General features: G+C 40.3%; 1 protein-coding gene across 1 annotated transcript in view; it reads left to right on the top strand.

Moving 5' to 3' along the window:
• The first annotated feature begins 678 nt into the window (after positions 1-678).
• Positions 679-23,202, top strand: part of LOC119416251 (membrane-associated guanylate kinase, WW and PDZ domain-containing protein 2) — a 112,271-nt gene continuing 89,747 nt past the window's right edge. Inside the window, exon 1 of the mRNA XM_037683460.1 lies at positions 679-1,116. Within this exon, the coding sequence (XP_037539388.1) occupies positions 819-1,116 (298 nt within the window). The 5' untranslated portion in view covers positions 679-818. The remainder of the gene's footprint in view (positions 1,117-23,202) is intronic.

Here is a 23,202-nt window from a genome sequence, read left to right as displayed (position 1 = left end):
CCTGGGATCTTGCAGTGTGGCACCACTATATTTATATATATATTTTGTTGTAGCTCTATATAAAATACTTAAATTTATGGTGAAACTTCATTCAGGTTCATCAATATGTTGATGCATTCACTTTAATTATTGAAAACTGGCAATATTGGCTCTTATTTACTTGGTCTCAGATGGATACAAAATCTTTTTGTAATGCATTTTTTTTTTTTACCATTATTTTACCAGGTGAAATGTTTAAGAACCAGTTCTCGTTTACAAATATGACCTGCAACCTGGGATCTTGCAGTGTGGCACCACTAAATTTGGGGTCCCATCATGCTGTGGTTCCATTATATATTTATATGTGCCTTAAATGCGATATAGTCTTCATTTTTTTATTGTTAAAATAGGATTTTGCATCTTAGGATATTAGCCCAGTTCCAGACGTGTGAAGTTGTCCAGTGAGGAGGCGCAAACTGTTGCGGGTCTTGTGGGCTCCCGGAGCGCCTGGACGCGCCCCTGGCAGCAGCGTAGTAAAACAGAGCGCCCCTCCTCTTCATCGCTTCACGCCGAACCAGAGCCATTCATCTCCCCCCTCCTTCAGGCTTCACATCCGGGTCATCCAGCAGGATCTGTCTCTTGCGTCTGTGTCTGTCAGAGTGAAAACATTTGTTCCCGCCGCCGCCGCGCTGTACCGCAGCTCCCTGCCCGACCGCGCGGCTCGCAGAGCGGACACTGCGCCTGGCGTGGGCCGGTCATGATGGAGCCCGGAGCGCCGTGAAGCTCGGCGGGAGGAGGCTTCTTCTTTACGGGCTAAGCCCGCGGTGGAAAAAAAAAAGATGTCGAAGAGCCTCAAGAAGAAGAACCACTGGACCAACAAAGTCCACGAAGCGGTGATAACCCGCGGGAAGGACGGGGAGCTGGGCTTCGAGCTGAAGGGGGGCGCTGAGAACGGCCAGTTCCCGTACTTCGGCGAGGTGAGGCAGGGGAAGGGGCTGATCCAGAGCGGGAAGCTGGCCCAGGATGAGCTGCTGCTGGAGGTCAACGACATGCCGGTGGCCGGGCTCACCACCCGGGACGTGCTGGCCGTCATCAAACACTGCAAAGACCCGGTCCGCTTCAAATGTGTCAAACAAGGTGAGATGTTTCAGGAGGTTTCATGGTTTAATACGCGCTGCTTTGCTCGAGGTGCTCCACTTAAAGGGGAGAAACATTTGGGCCTGTTTGGTCCTATACTCCAGCCTGGAGGGGGTGTGTCCTGACAGGCTGGTGCCACCACATCTGGCTGTTTTCTGACTGATATTTGGTTTTCTGGAGGAGCCTCATTTCTTCAAACAGGCCTCAGATGTTCTCCTTGCTGCCATAAAGTCCCACCAGAACCTGATGCCCACCAGTCCCGCTGCTCGCGCTCCTGCATCGATTCTGGGGTCAGTTTCTCCACTGATGTCCGGTCTCTGGTGTTTGCGCTCACTGTGTGTAATTATAAGGCTTGTTCTGGTGTTTCAGAGCACGAAGCGTGTGTGGGGGTTCATACCAACAAATCTGGGCTTGACTGACCTGCTTCTGTCAGCCAGTGTGAAAGCAGAACATGAACGTGAGAGTGGAGGAGATATTTATCATTCATCACACCCTCCCAGGCTCAGAGTCACGACTGAAGATGTTTCTGCGATGGGAGTAAAGCAAAGTGATCAGGACGGCTCTTTTATTTATTTTTGGACGCTGCAGAGTTTGCTCACAGATCCTCGCCTGACTCCCAGTCTCTCCACCTCGGCTGCATCGATGTGATTGATTACTGAGCCCGAGCTGCTGACAGAGTACGGCGTTGTGACGTGCGAGGGCTCTGACACTGATGTATACGTAACGGACAGGTCTATTCTGTCCTGTACTCCTTCTCTGATCCGTTTAAACACGAGTGTCTCTGCGTGCTGATCCACCCACACCACTGCTCTCTTTGCTGAGCGCATCCTTGAATGCTCTGCTGTTTGTGCACAGCTTGCTGTCCTCTTCACCGTGTGTTGTTTTTCCCCTCTGTTCTCTCATTGTCATATTACCGTTTGACTTGCATCCAGCGGTGTGTGTATTCGTGGCAGACAGCTGCTGACACACTCACTGCCCCGCTGAGGAATCATCCAGAAGCAGTTCAAGACGTAACACTCTGAGGCCATACGCAGGCCCTAGAAACCCCCCAGAGATGACTGTTCCCGAGTATAATCCCATCTCAGCACCAAAGCAAACTGCACATTTAAAGAGGCTATTTCCAGTGGAAATCCAGCTTCTGTCCCCGGGGGAGCGCTGCAGGCTCTTGGACCAGTAGAGCAAAGTATCAACCGTGACCTCCCCTCACAAAGTTTATCTATACTCATCAGAGTTTAGGGTATTTGGTGTAATGCCATGCAGTAAGTAGTCCCTCGATTATCGTGGGGGTTACGTTCCACACACGACCGCGATAGGTGAAAAACCGCCAAGTAGGAACACTATATTTATTTTATTATTCATATCTATTTTAAGGCTTTATAAACCCTTCCCACACTCTTGCAATATTCTAACTCTTAAACCTACGTCATTTTAACAACGTACATATATGTACTGCACGGTACTGCAAAATTTTACTCAGCAGCTCTGCAGACCAGCAGCTCGGTTCTGGTCGGGTTTGTTTCTGGTTCAGCAAACTTACCCTGCAGCAACGAAGCCCACCTGTGCACCAGGTTGACGTGCACGTGGCTAATTGAGCTTCAGGATTATTTCAACTTTCCTGTCAGTTCTGTGAGATTCATAGATAAATGGTCACTTCTGACTTTGTGTTGTAAAACTTTCCCTCTATTTCGGCAGAAAGCAGCGACTGGAAGCCCTGTTGGCTTCTGGGTAGTGTAGTTCTTTTGACTGGCGTTACAGTATAGGCTTATTGAAAGAAAACTGCAAAATTCAAGGATTCAAGGTTCACATGTGGTGCAACGAAATTGTGTACACAACTTCCCAGTTACATCCAACAAAAGTATAAAATGTAAAAGAAAAACAGTAATAAGATCTAAGATATGAACTAAGAAATACGTTAACTAAAAATGCACCAAGTCGTTTTACACTAAAACGTCGGCGCCTGTCCGAATTGTTATTATTTTTGCTTTAACTTTTTATCCCGTACTGTCCCAATCACGTGAGGATTACTGAAGTTGACAGTTTTTGGAAAAAAACGCAAAAGAGTGAGTCCACGAAAGTCGAACTGCGACGTAGCGATGGGCTACTGTAATTCAGTTTCAGGTATTCAAACACAGAAAGCAGCTCTGAAAAGATATTAGTTGATTTTTTAAAAATTACTGCCAAACCTTCAAATGATACCACGGTAGGTCTAAGATTACCACGGTTCTGTTGTCTTATGAGTGCATGTAATTTAGTTCATTTTAAGGGTTAGTAATGTATTTTTATCTGTATTTTCTTAGATTAAAGATGCAACAGACATTATTACAGGTGCTTCAAAGCTTCATTGTTGCTGTTCTTCTCAAAATGTCTGTCCCGTCTCTCGTTGCGCAGCTTCAAAATAAAACAAGCAAGTTATAAACCAAGTCATGCTGCTCGATCAGAGTATGTTCTGACTTGTGGTATGTTGCACAGTGTGAACAAACATGAGGGAACCCAGTCCTGTTTGGAGCTCTACAGCTCGGAAACATTCAGAGTTTAAACTGGTCTCGGAGAGCTGGACTTCAAAACACACACGTGTTCGTCTTCTTTCACCCGGCGCGTCTCTCACGGCTCTAGGACTTAGGATTTTCTTTCCTCAAATCCTGCAAGAATACAGAGAGTGCACACCCGAGCTTCCACAGACGTCGGTTTTATTTTAGCTCATTATCTTCAAAACAGGAAGCGAATGTTCTTTTTTACTCATATCTGGCACAGAAAACACCGGAGAAACATAAACGTCCAATTGTTTGACCGTTAATGTCTTGTGTTGCTCGTGGGTTGAACAGTTTAAAGATGCAACTGTTTGCACAGCGTCTGCTTGTTTTAGACTCGCCTTTCAGTAACTTGGCATTCAGGGAGTGAGAGACACAGGTCTGTGGTTACCATAGTCACCATAATGCGCCCACTTGGCAGCAGCCTAAATGTTTCTTTTGATTTTTTTTTTACCATTCCTATACAGTTCAAGCATTAAAATGTGGACATTTTTCTTAGCTTAGATCTCCAGGGGTGCCCAAACCTTTTCTCCGAGAGGGCTGCGGGCTAAATGCAATAATACATGAAATGCAAATACTTCTTTAAGTAAATGCATTTATTTATTATACAGTTATTTAACCTTCAATTCTGTATAAAGAACATTACAGCATTGGTGATGGTGGGGCATCTGGGGTTCCTCCTCCAGAGAATTTTGAATAAAATAGATGGCATTTCCTGCATTTTTGTGTATTTTACAAAGGTTTATTACAGTAGATTACCATGAAACAAAAAAGATGTAGACTCATTATTGAAATCTCTGACTGCAAAGCTGCAGCTCTGCAGGTAAGGGGCGTTCACTTCAAGACAAATTGAGGTTGCTGATTGGTCAGTTGCTGACATGCTGGATTGATTGACAGGTGGCAGGACTCGTGCAAAAAAAAAAAAAAGATTTTACTGGCCCGTTTGAGACTGTCGTCATTTATTCCATATTCAATATTTTGGTAAATCTAAAGTTTGAGAACTGTTTCCTTACAAAATCCCAATGATGTTTTATTTTTCAGAGGTGCTGAGTTTAAATTTAGGGGTGCTTGAGCACCCCCAAGAAGAGGCTAAAATCACTGAAGCCAGTTCATATTTATAATTTAGGCTATTTTTAAACACTTTATGTGTGATTTGTAGTGAGTCACGTGAGGTACGTGTCACTTGTTGTATGACAAATATATGAATTATATATGCATACAATATTCACGAGTTCTTCATTTTTCTGACTGTAAATGCCGTGCATTGAATTTAACAGAAATGTGAACGAGAGACGTTATTTATCTTTGACCCATCAAATGAATGGAATCATTTATTTTCAAAATCAAAGTTTAACATCAAACATTTACATTAATTTGGCAAAATATGAAAATAATAACAGACAGTTTCACAGAAAATGAACTTCAAATCACTCGGCGGTGATTTGAGGACTTTGCTTCAGACATTTCTAAAAATATCTGTACTGTTTTATGAGAGAGAGGTGAGTTTAAGAGTGAAAGGAGATTATCTTACAGAGAACTGTGTGAGGGAAGTTTAATCTGTTTAACCAGAAATTGCACGCTTCGTCAGATCCTCAGCTTCTCACGGTACACTTGGTCAAAATAGAACCATCTACCTGTTGACGATGAATCAGCGCTGGATGTAGTTCCTTTCTGACTCGTTTCAGCGTCTCCGTCGAGAGCTACCAAACCTTCAGAAAGTCGTGCGTTGATTAGCTCAAAACAGAATTATAATCCCAAACGTTCCTGGTTCTTCATAACTCCAAACTCTTCATAACCGGCTGCACTCTCAATCTGCTCATTCTGTTGGACTATCGGACCTGTTGTCAGCTCTCATTCCAACATCTCTCAGAACTCTCATTCTCTTGGAATTCTGGAATCCATAATTCTCTATTCCTTCTCTCCTCTATTGGAATCTAACATGAACTGGGCAGTTGTCACATTTTAAATGGGTCGACTTCCTGTTCAATTTAGAGCTTTCTGATTCGTGGAAGGACCAGAAAGAGGAGTGGATTTGTGACGTAAGATGTTATCATAAGTCAAGGATTGTTTACAACATACAGAAAAGATTATTGCAGCAACAGCAGACTTCGTGGAGTCTCACACTTTGTAATCTTTTCAAATAGTAAAACATGACATTTTTCTCGGTAAACATTTTAGTTGACCGAAAACCAACCTTTAACATACTTACGACAGTTTGCTCATTTCAGACAGGAAATCAAGAAATGCATATTCAGGTGATTTCTGCTTTGAATGAGGAATAAAAATCATTACTTACTGTTTATGTAAAATAAAAATTAGTAGTTCTTTTCAACCTGTAAAGCATTGAGTGAACTAACACAATTTGATTATCAAAACATTTGTAAGACAGTAATGATTATAAAGAATTGTCTTTTCTGCTTGATTAATTCAAGAAAGAAAGTTCATCAGATGGCCCAGACTTATTCAGATCAATGAAAATAACAGTCTCTGTCCATCTGGTAGATTTGAGGTTATCTGGTTCACTACAGATTTATAAGTGTATTAGTGCAGGATCAAAGGAAAATGTTTTTCAGTGGCAGGAAGCTGTTGGAAGTTTGTCAAAATAAAATATAAATTAGTAAAATTTAGTAAGTGAATGCACAAAATAGCCACTCCAGCTGTATAGTGCCATTGATGTAGTCATTGGGCTGACTTTCCATTTAACATGAACATTGAAGTCAGAATGACTGAGCGTAAACACACTGACACTTCAAAGGAAATTTTAATATAGTAATGAGGACAGCTTGGTGGGCCGGGCCCCACTTTGGGCACCCCTGTTTTATGGAGTTGATGTTGTTTTCGGCACCTTTCAAAACTTGACCAGGTTTTTAGTTTTGTCATTGCTGTTGCATCATCAGTGAAGTTACTGAATTGTCCTGCCAGCGTTTTGACCTTAACAGCTGCAACCTTGACCCGACGCAGACGTGTCTTTTTAGCACACACAGAGCTTGTTCTTCCACCGAGTGTCCCGACACCTCCACTGCACCAGTTTTCGTAACAGACCGCCCAACTTTAATTTTTTATTTCTGGCTCTTGATAGCGCCACTTCCTTCTTCTCTTCAGCCTTAGATTCTGACTCCACTATCAGTTGTGAAGTTTTTTTAATTTTTTTTAACGCAGCCACACGTCTTGACAGATTTTGTTCTTAAGACTTTCACGACTTTGACTTCGCTTGGGTCTACACTTGATCTAGTTCTGTCTGAATTCTGTCGTCAGCCAACAAGCACAGAACCTCACAGAACCACGGTGTTGGTTTGCGTGTTGCCATTTAACTGGATCTAATATTAATATACCAACAACCCCCATAAACCAGAAAGGAATCAGTGGGGAAAGATTATAGCTGGATAGAATGATTTTAAAAATTAACAAACAATAACAAATGCATCAATGGATTTGATTCTTGTGAAGAAGGCACTCTCGATTCATGTCTGTCTCTGGACAATCGATGGCCTCCAGTCTGAATCTTCAGCTCGGCTCCCAGGAACAGAGCTTGAAGCGAGTGAGATCACCCAATGGAAAGACTGAAGCTGAGCTAAGTCGACCTGAGTAGGTTCGAGTCGAGCTCATGGAAAAAGGCCACAAGTTAGGAGGAGCTTCGGCTTTGACTTTGACCTGCAGTCCTCCTGTCAAACAGCAGGTGTCAATGTGGAGACGATAACATTGCAGAAGAAGAGTTTACAGGAAGTACACATTAGTATAATTTAGTTGCAACTTTTTTGTAAATGGGATTAAATTGAAGGTCATCAAAGCAATATTTACTCAGGTACATCGTATAACCAGCCGACCCGCATCTTTGTTCTTCTGGAATGTGGAGCTGCTGCATCCTTTTTACAGGTCGTGTGATAACAAATCATTTTCTCCACATCAGATGTGTGTGTGTGTGTGTTGTGAGGACACATTAAGTTAGTCTGGAATAATATCCAACATCATATGCTGAATAAATACCTTTTAAATCAATTAGTCCATCAGTCATCCTCCGTTTGTTCTGCATTGGATTATTTAAATGTGATGGCAGAATTGCAAATGACAAAGAATGTGCATCTTGAAGGGGTTGTTATTCTTCCCCTGCTGTGTGTGTGCGTGTTTGCTTCAAAGGTTTTATCTCTGTCTTATGAATGGATGGGCTCCAAATAGATCTAAACTAATGGCTGTGAACATCAGCAGATAATCAGAACAAAAACAAAACGTCTGCATTTCAACAACCTTTACAGTCACTTTACATTCTTTGGAGATTTGTTTTATTTTATTTTTGCTAAAAAAAAAAAATCGCAACAGGGCGGCACGGTGACTCTGTTGGAAGAGCTGTTGCTTCTTAGCGAGAAGGTCGCCGGATCAAATCCTGGCCGGGGATCTTTCTGGGTGGAATTTGCATGTTTTCTCTGTGCATGCATGGGTTTTCTCTGAGTACTCCGGTTTCTGGCAGAAAGCAGCGGCCGGAAGCAGTGTTGGCTTCTGGGTAATGTAGTCCTTTTGGACTGGCGATACAGTATAGGGTTATTGAAAGAAAACTACAAAATGGCGGCGCTTGTCCCAAGTTTTTTTTTGTTTAACTTTTTATCTGTACCGTCCCAATCATGTGAGTAATATTAAAGTTGACAATCATTGCAAAACCATGAAAGAGCAAGTCTGCGAGTGTCGAACCACGAAGTAGTGAGGAACTACTCTGTGTGTGTGTGTGTGTGTGTATGGATGGATGGTTTCGCATCATCACATTCTGAGAAAGTAAATCTAAAATAATAATAATAAAAAATGAAGAAATTAGAATTTTGTTTTAGATCCTGGGGTTGTTTATCTTATGGCGTTATTATATTTATCTTTTTTTCTAAATTAAGTCTGATAATGAGTCATCCCTCCTCTGGTTATCTGTTAGAGAGCAGATCTGTCAGCGGCGTTCGTCTCTTCATGGGCAGCCGACACGAGCCGAGCGCAAACGGCTGCTCGGTTCAGTGAAGCAGATTTCTAGAAGTGCCATGAAGATCATAACTGCAGAGAGGTGTTAGAACAGTACGGAGAGAGGTGTGAGAAAAATGTGTGTGTGTGTTTGTGAGTGTGACAAAGTGAGGAGGAGAGGTGGAGTTTTAAGAGTATTCTAAAGAAGCGTGAAAAGACTTTTGGTGAAATTTCCATCTTGTGTTCTGATTAGTTCTGGTAGAGAGCTCTGAAAATCTAAATAAAGTGATTTTCAAAGTGTGGCTGCACACGAGATGGAATGAAAGTGGGCAGCAGCACGGTGGAGCAGTGGTTGATGGCTTCGCCTCCATGAATAAAGTCTCGGGTCAGGTTTGAGTGTCAGACCTGCAGGTTTGGTCTGTGGAGTTTGCTTGTTCTCCTCATACTTCATGAATTGTGCATCTTGTTTTAGTTTTTATGGTAGTTGGATCTATCGTAGACCAACGACCGGTCCAGGTCTCGGCGCCCCCCATGACCCCCGAACACAATGAAATGTTTCGGAAAAAGAATGAAATAAGAATCAGAACGTTGCCCATCCTTCCCATGACACAACGTAGAAACAAATCATAGATTATGGCACATTTAAAAAATATTCATTTATTGACTTTTATTTTGGCGGCTCGGTGGTAGAGCTGTTGCCTCTCAGCGAGAAGGTCGCCGGTTCAAATCTTGGCCGGAGACCTTTCTGGGTGGAGTTTGCATGTTCTCTCCGTGCATGCGTGGGTTTTCTCCGAGTACTCCGGTTTCCTCCCACAGACCAAAAACATGCATGTCAAGCTGATTGGTAACTCTAAATTGTCTCTAGGTGTGAGTGAGAGAGTGAATGGTTGTTTGTCTCGTTTGTCTCCGTGTGTCCCCGTGATGGACTGGAGACCTGTCCTGGGTGTCCCCCGCCTCTTGCACGGTGCCTGCTGGATATGGACACTAGTGACCTCTGCAGCCCGAAAAGGAATAAGTAGGTAAAAATAATGGGTGAGTGCTATATGAATACAGTAGTCCCTCGCTACTTCGCGGTTCATTTATCGCAGACTCGCTCGATCACGGTTTTTCAAAATAAGATTGGACACGACACTCAACTGGCTGATTGATGGATGAGCCGCATAATCGGCATGACATTTTTATTTAAAATAAATTATTTTAAATTATTTCGCACCTGCTGCACATTTGTGCAGCCCAAACTGCAGGATAAACTTCCTCCTGCAGCTGATCAGCTGTTCTCCGTGCAGAGTTGAGAAGTGGGCGTGGCCAAGAGTGCTTTCAGGTGGCAAAGAGCAGAGGAGGCAGGGAGCTGAAATCATGACGTTCTGTGCTCTTTTAGAGTGTTTAGAAACATTGTTTAGAATATTGCAGTGTAGGAAGGGTTTAAAACGCCTTAAAAATATATATAAATAAACTACTACTCACTACTTGTACTACTATTCCTACTTCGCGGTTTTTCACTTATCACGGGGCTTCAGGGTACGGATCACCCGGGATAAACGAGGGACTACTGTAAACTGAATTGAATTGAATTGGATGGACTTTTATTGCTTACAACCATAAAAAGAGGACGATCAAGGGTTCGTCTGTGTGCGTTTATTTGTCTGTTAGCAAAATATCTCATGACCCACATGCATGTACAGCTGATTAACTTTTGGAGTCAGTTCCATTCAAATTGACCAAGGAGTGCTGGTTTCATTCATGGAAAAACAAAACAAGTTATAAAGTAGATCTTTGTCCACATCTTTATTTATTTATTCATATATTTTTGTGTGAATCATTTCCTAAAAATAGTCCAGGAGCAGATAGAATGTTATAAATAACACCGCCAGTTATTTTGGGAGCGTTATTTTCAGATTTTATCGACCAAAACGCTCCACCCACCAGTAAAATGTTCTATTTATCTTACGTGTTTATGTAACCGTAAACAGAGAGTCTGATTAAAAATAAAAAATGCATCAAACACGGCGTCACTTCTTTTCCGTAGAGATTTCCTCTCGTTTCAATTCACTCAATTTTCCTGCTCTCAGAGGTGGAAGGATGTTTCAGCCACAACACCACGAGATGGTTTCTTAGGCCAATCCAAACGAAACGAGTCCTTCTGAAGCTGAGGTGGAGCGGAGTCATCCTTCCTTACGCACATTTTGCCCCCACATTGTGCACTGGCCGAGTCAGGAAGTGGAACGTTACAGAAAAATCTTTGAGCTTTTGTTAAATTTGATCAAACGGATGATTTATTCTCAACAACAGGTTTAATGTTGAAAGTAGAAATAAACGTCGTCCGACCTACTTTTTCCTTCCGACAGCTGTTGACGCCTAAATGTCAACGCATTTAACAAGCCCCGCCCCTTTAACACTAAATTAAAGAGTCTTTGTGACTGGAGGTGGTTAATGCGGCCTTTTATTATTTAATGTTTTAACATTAATATGTGTTTGAAGTCATGGTGGGATCATAAACTAGTTTAATTATTCGGTCCCGACACATTTTATTAGGTACTTTCAGTTTTATTTTCTAAACTGCTGAGAGGTTTACGGTTCTAAATAACTCCATGATAAAAAAATTCAACTTGATTTTTATGAACCTGCACGTTTTGCCTTTTCTAACGTTCTCCTTTTAATTGTTTTGCTTTATTTCATGTTGGCGAGAATATTAAAATGTGGAAACCAAAAACACAGCTGTGTGTTTTTAAACTATGAACCACGAAATATTAATATTTGTGCTTCCTTGTTCTTGTTATTTTTAAGTGTGAACGTGATAAGTGTGGGAACAAACAACCTTTTTTTGTTTTTTTGTTTGCAGGACAGAAAATTGTTTTTCTGTTTAAATAAATTTGTCTGGGTGAGTCTGGCAGATTTTAAGCGGCTTTGCTCGATTTTTTTTTTTGTTTTGTTGCGATTGCCTCAATTTTCAGACCGTTTTGATCCACGAAGGCAGTGAAAATCACATTTCTGTTCAGTCGTGCCCAGAGGCGTTCTAATCTGTGCAGTTTTGTAACTTTCCTCAGCTTCAAACCTCCATTAACGATTTAGCCTGATTTGTTTAATCTAAAGTGAGTTTTCTGACTTTACCTCGAAGGAAGACCAGATCTCAAATCCCAAACTGAAAAGCTGCTCTGTAGATGATGAGCTCCAAGTTAAATCGTCTGGAAATTTTAACCCTCAATATTTAACCCTCAATTAAATTTCTGTAATTTAACTAGAATGAAGTGCGATTTGTTTTCTGACATATTTTCAGTTTGATCTCCTGAATATTTGAACATTAAACAATTTCAATCTCGACTAAAACTCCTATTTGCTCCGAACTTGGTTTTTATTGCACACAATGTTTTCCCCGCAGGAGGAAAGTTAAAAACACTGCAGTTGTGGCAAAAGTACCTTTTGTTGTTCTTTTTGTTTTACATTATTTTAAACTTTGACAACGTGTGTTTGGAGGTTATCTTCACACTGGTTTTAATCAGACTCACTTCAAATAAATGAAATGAGCCATCAGCCTGAATGTGCAATACTAAATCTATTACTGAGTGGGGAAAAATAAAAATACAGCTAGTTGTAGCAATAAAAACTAAACACTAAAGTGAAGTATTTAACAAATAGTTTAAATTGTCTAAATTCTTTGTATAATTTCAAACATTTTGTTCAAAGTTCCTTTTGCCTTAAATAAACTCATAATCAAACTCTTATTTTAGATCACTAACGGGTTAATTTGTGCTCTGGAGACACTCAGTCCTAAATGTACTTATTACTATTATGTGTACTGCTCAGTACTAAATGTATTTATTAATATCATAATAATAATAATAAAGTACTATGTGTTGTCATCATTGTATGTTCTCATACAATGGTGAAAGTGGCTCTCTGCGTTCAACTCATCACACCTGAGACACACCCAGGTGGAGCAGTGGGCAGCTACATAAGCACCCGGGGAGCAATTAGGGATAAGGTGTCTTGCTCAGAGATACCACGACGTGGGAATGGCTGGGGATCGAACCTGTGACTTTCAGGTACCGAGACGGCTGCCCAACTTCTACCCCATCATGTGTACTTTTCAGTACTAAATGTACTTATTAATATTATGTATACTTGTCAGTACTAAATGTACATATTAATATTATGTATACTTGTCAGTTCTAAATGTACTCATTAGTACTAAATGTACTTATTAGCATTGAGGGTACTTCTCAGTACTAAATGTACTTATTAGTATTAAGTGTACTGCTCAGTACTAAATGTACTTATTAGTATTAAGTGTACTTCTCAGTACTAAATGTACTTATTAGTATTGAGAGTACATCTCGGTACTAAATGTACTTAGTATTAAATGTACTTCTCAGTACTAAATGTACTTACAGTATTAGTATTAAGTGTACTTCTTAATACTAAATGTACTTCTTAATATTATGTATACTTCTCAGTACTAAATGTACTTATTAGCATTGAGTGTACTTCTCAGTACTAAATGTACTTATTAGTATTAATTGTACTGCTCAGTACTAAATGTACTTATTAGTATTAAGTGTACTTCTCAGTACTAAATGTACTTATTAGTACTGAGAGTACTTCTCAGTACTAAATGTACTTATTAGTATTGAGAGTACATCTCAGTACTAAATGTACTTATTAGAATTAAATGTACTTCTCAGTACTAAATGTACTTACAGTATTAGTATTAAGTGTACTTCTCAACACTAAATGTATTTATTAGTATTAGTGTACATCTCAGTATTAAATGTACTTACATTATTAGTATTAAGTGTACTTGTACTAAATGTACTTATTAGCATTGAGTGTACTTCTCAGTACTAAATGTACTTATTAGTATTACGTGTACTGCTCAGTACTAAATGTACTTATTAGTACTGACTGTATGTCTTAGTACTAAATGCAATCCCAGGATTAGCATCAGTGTGGTTAAAACTGCTAATCTGGCCTGGATTATTGTTTAGGGAGCGTCAGTGTCAAAGTTTTTGTCACGGTAAATGAGCTGATGTAACAGAAATTAAAGTAAAAGAATAAAAGCTCCAGCCTTGTTGCAACAACCTCAAGTTGCTGCATAATTCTAACTATCTGGCTGGAAGATGTCCGGAGGAGTTCTTTCAAGTGAAGGTTTTCTAACTCCTGCTGTCCGAGTCCCGCCCGTCTCCTTCCTGCGGCTGCAGGATGGATGGACAGATGGAGCAGAGGGAGAGAAGGCGACCTTCTTCTCCTCCCTTGTTGCTCTGTTGATGAGAGGCTTGAAGAATCGGCGCATAACATCCTGTCTGCTCCGTTGGTATTAATAACTCACCGAGAGATGGGTTCTGTCAGAGGCGGAGGAGGATTTTATTGAGGCTGGAAGCTGCTGGATCAAACTGGTGCTCGTCCGGCCCGACCACGGGTCCAACCGGTCCGGTACAAGTGAATTAGGTCAATTCAATTCTCCACACGTGGACACACGCAGAGCAATCTGCTGCTGCATGCGTTTGTGGAATGTTGACAGAAGACTGTGGAGGACGTGACTGAAAGGCTCTCACAGTTTCTCTTTTTGATTCATCTGCTGCTGATACTTGGCCTGGGACTGGTTTTTGTTTTTAACGGCACAGATAAGAACAAGAACAACTTTTGCCACACGGGGGGAAATGCACACTTCACAGCAGTGGACCAGAAGTCAGGGACTATATGAAATAGAAATCTAATCACACAATATATAAAATCAGTAAAAGGAGGAGTACTATGGTGTGACAGCTAATGGAAACGGATGCTTCACACGTCGTCATACATGTTCATCATTTAATAAATAATACACAGTTCAGGCTGTTCACTGATGGATCACTGCAGCTCGATGCAGAGCGTGTTGTCATGTTAGGAAAAAAGGAGTCATTTTATGTGTGGACGGATAAAAATATACTTCAATTCATAATACTGTATGTGGGAGTGAGTGGATTATGCTGATGATAGATAAGAAATGTGTGTGTATATTTAGTTTTTATTACCATTTTAGGACCTTTTCTGATATAAGCACCTACGTAGTCAGGACTAATAGTGCTTTTGAGTACCAAAGACTGGTCCTAATACAGCGGAACGCCTTTCTTGGGTTAGGGGTTAGTTTTAGGACTAAGGTGTGAATTGCAGATGGGTTAGGGTTAGGGATGTACTAGTAATGGTTAAGTTTAGGGTCAGGGTTGGGGTCTAGAAAATGAATGGAAGTCAATGCAAAGTCCCCAAAATGTATGTTTACAATAATGTGCGTGTGTGCGTGTATGTGCGCCTGCAGGATAAATCAGAATAAGTACAAGCCCATCTTCATATTGGAAACAATAAAAATAGTCTTTGAACACACTGAATCATCTGGAGCAGCACAAACATACCAGACTAAAGATATCTGACGCTCTTCTTGGGAAACGGTGACCTTTTGTAAATCTTCATTACTTCCGCGGCCACATTTATGCACTTTATTGTTATTTTGTGTAATAATACATTTGAAGTTTTAGAATAAAGGGCATTCGTTTAACTCCAAGCAGCAGAAACACGAGATGTATTTCATGTTGTGCCTCACTGACCTAATTTAATTTATTTATATATAAAAACATTCTCTGGTGTTACAGATGCCACATGGTTTGGTTCCCTTCTTCCCACATGTCTTAAAGCTCGCAGCAGTACAGCATATTGTCGTCATCACCTTTTCGCCTTAAAATATTCTTCAGAAAATCTCTGATTATTTCAGTATCTGTACCCTCTCCTTACCCACGCTGGATTTTTCAGTGAGTGCAGAATGAGGTTTTGCGTTGCTTTAGTAAGTGTGTAATTATTAGGTGCTCCCAAACTTTTTACCTTTAGACCCCAAAAATAGCATATGCTTGCCTTCATACCTTAACCTTCATTCTAAAGTGTTATTTTATGCATGAATTATTATTATTATTTTTTTTAGGGCTATCTTCTTCTTCTGCATTATTCTTATTCCATTTATTATTTTTCTTTGACGGTTTGATACGTGTTGCAAAAATATTTACCGGCCATTTCCATTTTTTTTTTTTTTGCATTTGAACTCATATTTTTTTACATGCTGTGCTGAAACGAGCTGTAGGAGCTGAGAGAACATGACATACCCGTCTTGAAGTCCTGCCATTAGTTGTTGATTTAGACAAACACGTTTTAAAAACCATTTTTGCTCCTCAGGTCTTGTGTTCTTCTTCTTTCAAAGTGCAGGATTAAAACCCACCATTAGTCAGTTTTTATGGTTCTGCAGAGCTGAGAACAGCAGGAAGGCTTCAAAAGTTTTGAGACTTCAGTCTGGCTCCTGGTTACTTTATTTTGTTATGTTTGTGTTGTACATCGGTGCACAAGAAGCATATTGGCTGATGGAGATGGAGCTTTGGGATGTAACTAAGTAAAAGTTTCTCTCAAATAGATTCTTAGAGGTGAAATGTGCAGAGTTAGTAAGAAAATGACATGAATTTAAAATATTTGAGCAAAACTGATTACTCAGCTGAAAAACAGTTTTCGTACAAAGTGACTTAAGATGATCTGCAGGTCACAATTTTTTAACATCTTGCTGTAATTGAGAGACACGACTTGGGATATCCAACTTTTTTATTAAACATGTTGGATGTTTTTTTCTTAGTTTTCACCATTTTGCACATTTGGTTTAATTTAATTAGAAACAATACAATAAAATGAACACTAGCAGTCCTTGCAAGCAGATCTCCTGCCGTGCACACCAAAGCTTTGAGCAAAGCTCTTGAGCTAGCCGTTAGCCCTCAGAGTGCGAGTTGTGCAGGACTCTCAGCTACTTCCATCCCAAGATTTAGCTCGGCATCCGTAAAACCGACTGAGTTACGACCGCGTTCGTGTCTGTTTTAGTCGCATAGCTGTGGTGGCCATCTTGATCCAGAAGTTAAATCATCTAAACTGTTGTCTGATTCATTAGATATTTTACTAACAGACACATTCACACAGTTATTTACACGATTGCCTGCCTTTCATGGTAGCGTGCAATAATAATAAGACAAATGAATATGAGGCATTCTCACAGAAAACACAGCTTCTCTCCTAAATTTCAACAAATCATATCTTATTCAGCCAGGCACAGCAGCTGTGGATGGTTTTCATTCATAGTAGATTAGCCAGTAGCGCTAATCTGATGGTTTCACTGTGAGCCTGGGATCTGAATTAGGGGGATTATAAAAACTGGTGTCAAGAGATGAACCAGAAACTGGTGGGTGGCCAACAACAATGTTATAGGATTCTCTGACTTTCTAAAGCTCCTCTTCATCGTTCCGGAGGTAAAACGAATACCTTCCACTGGAACCAATTCATACACGTGTTCTCATCCACGGTGAATACATAAAACATGACACAGAGTTACCGTATCGGGCCTCAGCTGTTTCCCCCTGTTTGTATGAGTTGGTTTGCAAACGTGGCATCTCTTGCATTTCATGGTAATTCATTCACCTAAAGCTGTGATTAAAAATAAATAAATAAATAAATTCCACTGCTGAGTTCATCATGTTCGCTGCAGCTGCAATCGTCTCAGCTTGGAGATCTCAGCCCCGTCACTGTAGTTGATGCTTCGTGCCAGCAGAGGTCATTAGCTGTCTGATGTGTTGGAGCTGGGAGAGAAGAGGGTTTTATCCTCCCACTTCAGCAGGGGAAGTTAATAATCATACCGGCCAGTATTTATGTCAGCGATTTAGTGATCGTTTTCCATGAAAATTACGAGTAGCTATGACAACTGCTGATCATGTCACAAGCAGACTGCCGCTGTAATTATAACCAGACGGCCTCGTCTGCGTGCAGCTTGTCTGGAATAATGTTTCCTGCTGTGGGAGCTGAACTGGTGCAACTCTGCTGCTCGAGATGGAGCTATAAATTCCTGACTGTAATGACCAAGCTGTCGATGTTCTCCATTTCCTCAGTAATGGCATCAGTAATACCTGGAATTACATGTAATTGCTTCTAGATAAACATACTCATTTTTCTGTTTGTGTTTTCATCTTCTCTTTTGTCTTTGCATCAGCATGTAAGTTCATTATGACTGAGGTTAATATCTATATCTTTAGTTTTTACAAATACTGTTTGATGACTCACGTCTGTCCCAACCTCTATAAACAGTTTGGTCAGATGTTCTCTTTGCTTTAGCACTGAGGCTGTTTACAGCCCAGTTATTAAAAAAAATAGTTTTGTTGGCCCAGATCGCACGTCAGACTCTACTTTTTACACTTTAATGATGCAAATCCACTTCTTGACACAAGATCTGTTGATTGTTCATCTAACCTGGTTTTTACAATGATTTGAACTCATCAGGAACTCTTCTACAGGAATTGTTAGCAACCATGGTCATTGAAGAAGGTGTATATTGATAATGAATGTTAAAGTCATGAGCATCTCCTGTCTTCTTTGACAGGATTTACTGAATCATTAGCACTTTATCTGCCTCTTTAAAAACGTCTCTTTCAAGGGAGACGTGGCTTAGATGGGCATTAGCAAATACAAAAATAGTACCACATCACAGTTAGGACAACACAATTAAAACATCAAACTGAGAAACATTAATAAAACAAAACAAATCAAGAACAAGTTCTGGAGTTAGCCTCAAGTCCTTTCAATTTTGAATTAAAGGCACTCAATGAAATGAACAGGCTTTCTGCAGTGTGTTCATGGACAAGAGCCTTTTTACCCAATTCAGTCCTGAGAAATGGAACAGAAAGCATCAAATAATTTTATGAGCGGATGAGCCAGCACCTCTCTGTACTAACATAAGAAGGAGGAAGTCCACATATTGTCTTGTGGCAATATGTAGACTCTGGTGGCCAGAGCAGGTCTTTCTACCCCAGAGTATAACTTAGTGATAGGCCACTGCCTTACCGTTTGTAATGAACTTCAGAGACGCATGATAAACAGTCATTCGATGGCGAGCCAAAAGAGGACCAGTTATTTTAATAATCTTTCAAGCCTATAAAAAATATTTAAAAAACTTATTTACATTTGTGAGGTTTTATTGCAAGCGCTGCTCATACCTCTTCAGTTTGAAGTGTGCCTCTATAAACCTCAGTTTTTAAGGGCTACAAGTATGAACCTCTCCTGATATCTCATATGCTGCCTCTGTCACCAACCTGGTAAAAGGCACTGACATGCAACAACACCGCTAGTTCCAAGACCTTCAAATATCCAGGTTTCTCCAAACCAGGGAATACCTTACACGGAACCAGGATCAGGATAAACCTGTACATAAAACCACTGTATCGTGGAGTTGGAACAAAGGTTTGTAAACTATGTGGAACAACCACAGACGAGGTAAACAAGAGGGTTTACGCCTTACTGGTTAGTCGACGCATGACCTGGACAGAAAAAGTGAAGAAGGAAGCATTTTATCTCTCGAGAACGAAATGTTTATGGTCTGAAGTAAGTTAAGGCTCCTCCTAAGGAGAACCTCTTGAGTCAAGCATCATTTCTGCTGGGAAAAAGGTTCCACCTCTCGTGCTATGACCATCTAGTGACGGTCTGTCATATTTCTCTTCATTCAAAGATTCAGTTTGAATTTGGTCATTGGAAAACCCTTTATCACAACAAGCAGGTTTTATTAGACTATTATCCTGCAGCAGCCTAGAGATGCACTGGAGAGGAGACTCATTATGATGCTCAGAAGGTGGCCTTCTTTCAGCCTTAATCATTATTTTTCGTATAGATTGGAAACCCACCCATGCTGGTTTTAACCCCTCGGATAATCGACTTATTCACCCCCCCCCCCCCCCAACTACTGAATAGTTTATTGCTCATTGTTGTCATGAAGTGGGTCCTTTGTATCCAAGGTTTTCCCTTTCTCTGTTATTGTTACCAAATGTTTTTGCCTCTCCGCCCTCCTTTCTTTCGGTGTAAGTGTTTTTCTTTTCATTTAGATGCATGCCGTTCTTGATAGAGCCCGAAGAGCAATGCTCGAGCTGAAGAGCGCAATCAGCAGTGACAAACAGCCCCATATAGGTCCACTTACAGGAGCTGCAACAAACACCAGTACACACACACGCCGTCTTGTGTCCATCAGTATTTATCTCATCAGCGTAGACGCTTGATTCGAAGCGAAACGAGGAATTCATTTACCTGCCGTGAGAAGGGAGGGAAACGGCACGAGGAACATTCAGGTGGGCAGTTCCTCTAACCTTTCATCTTTAATCTCACCGTCTCATTTGTAGCTCGAGCGCATTTCTCTTCAACATGTCTCAGAGGCTGTAAACGTGTGTCTGGTTTTGATTATGGAACAGTAGAGAAAGACGTGGAGGAACATCATCATTAAGACTGGTGTCAGGATCGATACGAAGACCTTTAGGAGAAAGGCGCTGTCATTTACTGTTAATAACAGGCCCTGCTGCCTGCTGGAATAATAAAGGCTATTGGAAAAGGATACTTCATCCACAGCTACAAGGATAATGTACCAAAAGGTGTATTATGGAGACGTTTTGGTTATTCCCCTCATTTTATCTATTAACAAAGAGTAAAAGTTTTTTTGGGGGGCCTGTACTGAAAAATACATGATGGATTTGCAGATACTGTTGTGAAAAAGAAGCTCTTTTAGTCAAACTTTGGTTATAATTTTTATTTTCTGATACTGGTGGCGTTTGCTTTTTGAAATGCATGTGTGAACACACAACAAGAAGCTTTGAGTGGAACTAAATACTGTGAAAACCAACAAAAAGCAATCCAACATGGACGTACAGGGGACATTAGGAGTGACCAGTCAACAGTTTGGTTCATTCCAAGGAGAAAAGAACAAAGCTGGTGTTTGCAGTGAAATAAAACAGTCCTGAGGTTCACAGAGGACAGCACTGCGACAAAAAACATGATCCTTTCTTCACTGAAGGAAATCCTTTTCCCTGCACCCAGCAAAATGAAAAACTCTGTAGAAAGAAGACACACTCTCTTTATCTTGTATTTTCTTCTGAAAGCACCATAAGGGAAAATAACTTCACAGAACAAATACAGACCGTTCAACACAGGGTGTGAACCAATAAGCCTCAAGAACAGAAAGGCCAGACTTTAGGAAACGTCTCTGCAGAGAATTAACTCTTTGTTAATTGGTTGGGTTGAGTTTTGTGGACTGTGTGTAATTACTAAAACATCTGCAGCACTTTTCACTGTCATTCTGTAAAGGTGTTTAAGGTGGGAATTTGTGTGTGTTAGAATAAAGAAGGAAGTGACAGATTAATTTGTTTTGTTTGTGGTTTTTGTGGCAGTACGGTGGCTCATTTGGTAAAGTTGTTGCCTCTCAACGAGAAAGTTGCCGTATTAAATCCTGGCCAGGGACCATAATGGATGGAGTTTGCATGTTCTCTTCTTGCATTCATGGGTACTCCAGTTTCCTCCCACACACCAAAAACATGCATGTTAGGCTGATTGGTCTAAATTGTCCCTAGGTGTGAGTGAGAGAGTGAATGGTGGTTTGTTTGTCTCTAATGTGTCCCTGAGATGGACTGGAGACCTGTCCAGGGTGTCCTCCACCTCTCTGCTGGACACGGGCACCAGTGACCTGCGCAACCCACAAAGGAAGAAGCGGGTAAAGATGATGGATGGATGGAGGTTTTTTTTTCTGTAACAGCTGTCTCATCTCAAACAAGTTATCTGTTTGAACTGACCTGTTTAAACTCAGATTAAAATAATTCATTTTATGTGTCTGGAGGAATATCTGTGTCTGTCTGCCTGCCTGCCTGCCTGTCTGTCTGTCTGTCTGTCTGTGTCTGTTTGTCTTTTTGCTTGCCACTTAATGCTGTCCATCCATCCCTATATAAATCTGTATCTTGGTTTAATCCTGTACATTTGTGCATGTAGAGCAGTCGTTGTCTTCACCGTATGATTATCTGACTTCCTGTTTGTTACCAGATTGAACATTATGAATTTATAGTCGTTTTTTTGAGGATCTTAATGACCTGACTCTATTTTATCTACAGGAGATATGCCATGTTCAGGAACAAGCCAAACCTTTTGATTGGCTCTTTAAAATGAACAATAGGAACTGAGTTGCAGACATTTGTGAGTCGTTCCTTTAAAAAAGTTTTCTTCCTTGAGATTTCCTTGTATTTTCACTACGTAGATCATGCGTTGTGACTAGAGCCTGACCGATATGTAAATCTAGGCTATAACTGATACAGATATTGGGATGCAGAAGGTGAATGCCGATAACGATAAAGTAAACAGCTACTTTTAAACCTGTTTTAACATAAAGTCTTGAAACAGTCTTCCTAACGTGCATTCACATTTTCTATCCTCCACTATTCACCATCAAGTACCTAAAATGCCTATATCGGCCTGAAATGTCAGCCTTTCTGATATATCGGTCTGGCTCTAGTCGTGACATCACTGACTGTTTATAATTGAATGATTCTTTAAAAGAACAAATCCACAAGATCCAGTCTTCTTCCAAGAGCCGTATATCCCATCTCCATATCTACCTATCAATCAGATCTACTTGTCCATTTTCATTGCTTTGTCTTGGTCGCTTTGTTTAAACGTCCAGAAGCTCAAAAATCAAGGTGAATCCTTGGAGACGCTGCTCTCAGTTGAGGACTAATTTACAGATTAATATAAAATCTGCTCAGAACGCCCAAACTTTCATGGATCTATTTAAACTCACCGTCATGTTGCCATTCGATTCAAGTAAAATCTAACTGACTTGGTTGGGCGTTTTTAGTTTCATTGTTTTTCATGGAATCATTTCACTAGCTGTTTTGAGTTTGATTCATTTTATTCATATTATTTCTGTGGGACTGTCTTATTGCCTTTGGTTTTATTAACTGGTTGTATTTAGCTGTGCTGCACCATGTGGCAGATGTTTGTATATAAAGTGTTTCACAGATGAAATTGAAATTGATTTTGTAGATCAGAGCAGAGAAGAAATACACACCACTGCCACCATAAAAAGTGGGTGTCTTTTAGCAAAATATCTCACGAACTACAGGATAGATTTTAACTAAACTCAGAAAGTAATCATTGCCTGTACATCTAGAACACTGGTTAACCTTTGGAGTCAACGCCATTTAAGATGGTCGGCGCAGCAAATCAACCTTCGCAAACTTAAAAAGTTCTCTAACTCAGTAAGTTTCACTGAAGTTAAGCTGACTCTTGGTGTAGTAGTACCGTAACACATATTCTGAGGCCCACCCATTGTGTGACAGCTTTGATTTAATCTTTGACTTTAACTGTTGGAGCAACCCTGTTTTACTGTTAGCAAAATATTTACAATGACACAATTTATTGGAACTCTCAAAAAGTAATTAGATATTCATATGCAAATGATGAATTTTTAATTTGCGCTGCTGTTCGGTGTATTGTTTTTGTACTACTAGTTTAGCGTATTTTTACTTAACGTTTTTCTTAGTTCATATCTTAGATCTTATTACTGTTTTTCTTTTACATTTTATACTTTTGTTGGCTGTAACTGGGACCCTATGTACACAATGTCATTCCACCACATGTACCACATGTGGTGAATATGACAAATAAAGAACCTTGAATCTTTGGAGTTGATCCAATTCAAAATGGCCACCACAGCTAACTGACCTTAGCAAACACACACAAAATGCAGTTACTCAGACAGTCTTCAGATATTGATCCTAAATTTAGTGTGGTG

The sequence above is a fragment of the Nematolebias whitei genome, chromosome 10, assembly GCF_014905685.2.
Source record: "Nematolebias whitei isolate Nwh7 chromosome 10, NemWhi1, whole genome shotgun sequence".
Classification (NCBI taxonomy): Eukaryota; Metazoa; Chordata; class Actinopteri; order Cyprinodontiformes; family Rivulidae; genus Nematolebias; species Nematolebias whitei.
Note: the sequence above shows the minus strand (reverse complement) of the source record. Positions and strands in the feature narration are given on the sequence as shown.